Source organism: Phytophthora infestans, genomic scaffold, assembly GCF_000142945.1.
Source record: "Phytophthora infestans T30-4 supercont1.261 genomic scaffold, whole genome shotgun sequence".
NCBI lineage: Eukaryota > Oomycota > Peronosporomycetes > Peronosporales > Peronosporaceae > Phytophthora > Phytophthora infestans.
This window is the reverse complement of record NW_003303498.1, coordinates 51,600-57,358: the sequence shown is the minus strand read 5'-3', so window position 1 is coordinate 57,358 and position 5,759 is coordinate 51,600. Positions and strand designations below refer to the sequence as shown.

Here is a 5,759-nt window from a genome sequence, read left to right as displayed (position 1 = left end):
GGCGTGAGCCGCCGCGATTAGCCGCCTGATCCATACTGGACAGGGTGTGCTCGTACTTCCCGATCCATCCCGACTCCTCTCCGCTGAGTGGCCGCTCAGCGAGATGTCCCCTCCATTCGCGTTGAGTCGGACGGGTTGAAGTACCACAGGACTCACATCCCTCTCTCACGTGCACAAAACAGAGTCGATCCATATCCCACGCGTTGTTGCAGACCTTCACGCGCAGCTCGCCAATCGAATGATCCGCGAGGATCTCCTCGCGATACGCCAACCAGTCGACAAAGCTTTCTCCAGCACGCGACATCCGGTTCCATCGCCGGATGAAGGCACACCAGGAGCGACGAAGTCCCTCACGATCAGCACCTTCGATGTATTTCTTCCGCGTCGCGCGGAAGCGACGAAAGTGGTTCTTCATAGTGTCGAGCGTATCCGGATTCTCCGCTCCTGACAAATCGTACAGGTCCCAGGGAGCCAGGGCGTCATCCATCACGCGCCACCGCGTGCTTCCGGCGCTGATCCTCGTGACTGTCCGCTCAGCCGGTGTCTCGGCTGTCTGGGTTACCGTCGCCGTTAGTGTGTCGATGTTTGCTGCTGTCACCAGCGTCGCGCTGGTGCTAACGCCCGTTGACTGCGTCGTGTTGTCCTCGGCCATCTTCGCTCCGTTGGGCTTTCGAGTTTTCTTCAAATGTGTTCCGTGCGCTTACGTTGCGTAAGCGCAACTTAGAGAGGAGGGTGATGTAATGGGCCCAACTCCAATTACATAAGTAGGTAGATATTTCCTTAGTTATTACATAAGTAGGTAAAGTGGCACACGATTAGCGTGTGCCAAGGTGTCATCATCTGATTGGTTGATAGTGAGGAGCCAGACTCACTTATTGACCAATCAGGTATAGATATGTGTTTGAGTGGTTCACATGAGACCAGGTGTAGCCACCCTGGTCCTAAATAAATCAGAGTTGAATTTGACACAAACCTATGACTTGGTTTTACTATTGCGAGCTTCCTCCGCACTATAGTGTAAGCTAGTGACGGTATCTCTAACTCCGTTACATTGACCGGAAGAGGTACGCCCGGCCTGTCATCGATGGCCTGAACAACGGCGACACGAAGGCTTCGAGGATCGCCGAGGACAAAGCGACGACTGTCATACTCGATCAGATCACCTGCTCGGAGAACCTCCGGAGGGAGTTGCTTGGCGCTAAGGCCCGGCATCGCACTCTTGCAGCTTCTGGGCGTGCTGTGAACTCGCGCTACCTGAATGCCGTCGCTGGAATGACACGCGAGACGATTCCAAATGCAGCCGTTACTTTTGATTATTTGAAAAATTAAAAAGATTTATTACTTTTCAGCTACTTAAACTACCATTACTTCAGTGTTATTTGTGAAGCCGCGTGGTTGCGCCTTGTGCAATTAGAAAGTGCGCTCAGCTTGGTTTGTTTCTGTCTTTTTGTGTTCTAATCTTCCCGGCATTGTTGTGTTGGTCAGATTTCTTCATGCGTTTATAACGTTTTCTCGTAGCTGGCAGCCACAAATTAGAAAATAGCAAATCTCTATTCTTAGCCTAATAATAGCCATCATGTATTTTTCTGCGGTCGCTCGTTGCGTTAGATTTGATATGGAACAGAGTGGTAGACATTTTGTCCTGCAAATGAACAAAACTGTATTTTCTTACAATTAATGCTGGCTTAGAAAATGGACCTCCTCATCTTTATTATGATCCGGAAAATTCGGCCAGTCCTGCAGAATTTACTTACTTGTACGTGAAGTGAGACTGCGTCAAACAAAATGTTACTTACGAACCTTTGAGAGTTATCGAGATAATTAAGCTTAAAGTTGGCCAATTGATTTTCGCACTTAGCCGAAACAGTGACATTTATTGTAAGAGCATCTCCAGCGGTAAGTCTTATCGTAAGGCTTATTAGAGCATCTCCAGCGGCAAGTCTCAACTCCGGTTTTAACGCGAAAGTAACGTGATTGAGACCTGACCAATTTTTATTAACTTCCAGCAGCAAGTCTTAACAGCGGTTTTTACTTTTTGAAGTTCTAAAGTAGCGATACAAGTCTTAAGATAAAACTCCAGTTTTAATAGATTATGTGGCCCACTTCAACATACGCGGGAAGATTCCAATCAAACCATGGGGAAGGGGCCTGAATGGGGCGACGACGACACTATCCAGTTATGCAAGGCATGGATAGACACCTCCCAAGACCCTATACGCGGTGCCGGTCAGAAGAAGGCTACGTTCTACATGAGGATGTATCAACTTTGGAATTAAAAGCAAAGAATCGGATGATCGATCTGAACTCGCTGTTGCTGGCAGGTGGAAGAAACTGCAACCCGCAGTGACAAAATTTGAAGGCATTTATTCAAAGCTGAAGAGTAGAGAACGCTCTGGATGGAATGAGGAAAAGTACATAACATCGGCAGTGGAGATATACGCTGAGCGTCACAAGCAACAATTTGAGTCTTTAGCGGCATGGAAGGAGCTCCGTGACAAGCCAAAGTGGACAGCTCAGCTCACAACGACCGCGGGTTCAAAACGACGTGGCACCGATGCATCCGTTGTGTGTCGGCCACAGGGCTAGAAGGCTGCAAAGCGTTTATAGGTGTGCTAGCAGACGACATTCAGCAACGGTTCGTTGCTGCTTCAGAGAAGAAGGCGTTGCTGATGGAACAACAACTACACTTCAATATCTTCATGCAGGACCCCAACAGTGACGAATCAAAAGAGTACTTTTCGATGCAGCGGAAGGCAATACTTACTACAATGCGAGAGGCCGCACGTACTGTTGTTACGCAAGATGAAGAGAAGACAGCTGAAAGTCAAGATACGTACGTATTTACCACCGAAAACGACAGCAGCACAGACAACAATTGCTTCGACATTCAAGCTTCGAGTTTAGTTTAGCACAGGGACATCAAGACCGCGTACTTCCCATTCATCACCACTCTACATCTAACTGGCACCATAGGCTTGCCAAATGTGCTCAATTAGATCGTGTTTTAATTCGAAGTGTAAATCTTCATCCTCCACGGTTTTTAATGCGCGAGCAATCATCGATACTGGACAAATGTTGCCAGCAACTGGGGGAGTCGGACTCACCCATTTATCCTCGTATAAGTAGTCATTATTCAAGGTACAATCTCCGCATTCGTCCTCGATGATCATATTGTGCAAGATGATACATGTGATCATTACGTCACCCATTGCCTCGGCACTCCAAAGTTTGCAAGGAATTGCTACAACCCGAAATCGTTGTTGTAGTACACCGAAAGCACGTTCGACATCTTTTCTGACGCTCTCCTGCATAGCAGCGTATAACTTTCGCTTTAAGCAGATCGGATTACTGATGCTTTGCTGAAAGCTAGCCCAGGGAGGGTAGATACCATCGGTAAGATAGTACGGGATTTCATAGATAGCTCCATTAACTTCAAAATAAACTTGAGCTGCCTCGCCATTGATATTGTTGTCAAAAAGTGGAGAACGTTCTAAAACATTCAAATCGTTGCTAGAGCCTGGCACACCAAAGAATGCATGCCATATCCAAAGGGATTGAGAAGCAACAGCCTCCAATATTACTGTTGACTCCTTTTCTTTACCTCTGTAAACGCCTGCCCAAGCTGTTGGGCAGTTCTTCCAAGACCAATGCATGCAATCCAAACTTCCAATCATTCCAGGAAACCCACGAGCAGCATTCTCGTCTAAAAGCACCTCAATGTCATATCGTGTAGGTTTTCGAAGATATTCATCACCAAACAGACGAATAATACTGGCACAAAATATCTTCAAAGTCTCTAGTGCTGTTGATTCACCAATCCGTATGAGCTCATCCATTTGGTCGGCGCTTGCGCCGTACGCGAGCATCCGCAGCGCACACGTCACCTTTTGCTCTGGTAAGAAACCAGGAAGTCCTGTAGCGTCATGTCTCTGAACGAAGTAGTTACTGTACTCGTCACCTACGAGTGTGTTGACAATAGTCTCGAATAAACTTCGACGCATACGAAATCGGCGGCGAAAATCATCTGTGGACACGATAAGATGACACAAGTAGATGGCAGTTAGTACAGGAATGTGTTTGTCGTAGCAGTAGATACAAAGCTTACGTTCATCGTACGTCGGGTTTGGTCCAAAGTAATCGTCCATCAGTCTGGCTCCCCATTCGGCACGATCTCGAGCTTTTCCTGCGCGTTTTCCTGCGCTCGACCCTCCCTGCTTAGGTCTGCGCTTTTGGACTGAAGAGGGGAGAATGAAAAGACGGAAGAACTCGTCATCGGAGCTGCCGTCGTCACTGAGGCAGACGCTTGCCGCCGATGCAGAGAAGATTTCCATTACTGGGGAAGAAGGATTTTTTCAGACTGCGGGCTTTAATTGGACAAAATAAAATTGAATAAAACGCTGTTAAGACTTGTTGCTGTATGTCTTCACGCCGGATTCGAGGTCTCAACGGCTATGCTCTTAAGTACAACATTTTGTTTGACGCAGTCTCAAGTGAGGAAATTCTGCACGTGTTTGTTACTTCACGCACCCCCATGTGCAATAAATTCTAAACATTCCGGAGAAAGGTTTTTCATTTTGGACAGAAAATGTCAGCAAAAAAGTCAATTCTGACCCCTCATGGATACCAGCACGTTCATTGCTGCAGCTCGAGATTGGCACGCGCTCCTGCGCGACGTTGGTGAGGCCTTCGTGGCGCGTTACCTGGAGTTGTCCATGCAGTTGGCCGTGGCCCTGTACTGCCAAAATGATGTTGCCGCCGAGAAAGTGGTCAGAGGGGTGTCCAACGTTGAACAGCGGGACTTTGTGGCACTCTCCGAAATCCTGCGTGGTCTTCTGCAAACGGCGACACGTCAGCATATGAGATTTCTATTGCCTGGTGTGGAGAACAATGAGATGGCACAATCGCCGTCGCTCAAGATGGAGCAGACTATCATCCAGAGCCTTCCTGAGGCATTTGAGTCGCGATTCCGGCAGCTTCTGGCGACGTATTGGAACACTCTGAACGAGGTGGCGGAGAACGCGACGTTCACGTTACCGCGACTACAGCAACTACACTGGAAAGTGGCAAATGTTGCGGGGCAGTGCATTTTGTTGCGTCTACAGACTTCGGACGGCAAAACAAGAACGATTCACGTTCCGATTAAACAGTTCCACCAGCTACGCCACAGTGCGGCCTCGGTGCTACATGAAATGAGCCAAGTGGAGGTCCATCCGATGCTGCGACTCGCTCACATGGAGCAGAGCAGCCGCACAGAGTCAGCAACGACAACGAGGTCTGGACCAACGAGTAATGTGCCCTAAGGTCTGAATTGTGGAACGTAGTCTAGTCTAGCTAAGCCTAGTTCTTCATCTTCTTCTTGCTGTTGGAGAAGCACTCGCCCCAGAGACACACAGTCTTGCCCCTCATAATCTGCGAGAAGGCCTCGATCGTGTACGTCTGGCAGTCACGCACCTCCTCTTCTGTGATCTTTTTGTCTTTGACCTGCGCCTGCGCGGCCGACTTGAGCATGTCAGATGGTGTCGCGGCGATGTACTCCTGGAATGGGTACTTGGCGTCCTCCACGGCCAACACTCGCTTCTCGGACGGGATCTGGTACGTTTCCAGCAGTAGGTGCAGTAGCCGTTTTAACTGCCCTTGGGAAATCTCACGTGTGTCGCTCTCGTCTTTCTTCTCGTCCTCATTCGTGCTCAGCGCCTCACCCGCCGGTGCGTTCGTGGCCAAGTTGAATAGAATCCGCAATCGCTCGTCAACGGTCCCTT

At 48.7% G+C, this 5,759-nt stretch overlaps 2 protein-coding genes across 2 annotated transcripts; one reads left to right on the top strand and one right to left on the bottom strand.

Moving 5' to 3' along the window:
• Positions 1 to 3,201: 3,201 nt before the first annotated feature.
• Positions 3,202 to 4,328, bottom strand: PITG_21076 (uncharacterized protein; the record flags this gene model as incomplete). Its single annotated transcript, XM_002895095.1, has 3 exons — positions 3,202 to 3,219; positions 3,270 to 4,024; positions 4,106 to 4,328. 2 exons carry the CDS (start codon positions 3,672 to 3,674, stop codon positions 3,202 to 3,204), a joined length of 423 nt encoding a protein of 140 aa, XP_002895141.1.
• Positions 4,329 to 4,616: 288 nt separating this feature from the next.
• On the top strand, positions 4,617 to 5,300 carry PITG_21075 (uncharacterized protein; the record flags this gene model as incomplete). The annotated part of the gene is made up of 2 exons (XM_002895094.1): positions 4,617 to 4,877; positions 4,923 to 5,300. 2 exons carry the CDS (start codon positions 4,617 to 4,619, stop codon positions 5,298 to 5,300), a joined length of 639 nt encoding a protein of 212 aa, XP_002895140.1.
• Positions 5,301 to 5,759: the final 459 nt, after the last annotated feature.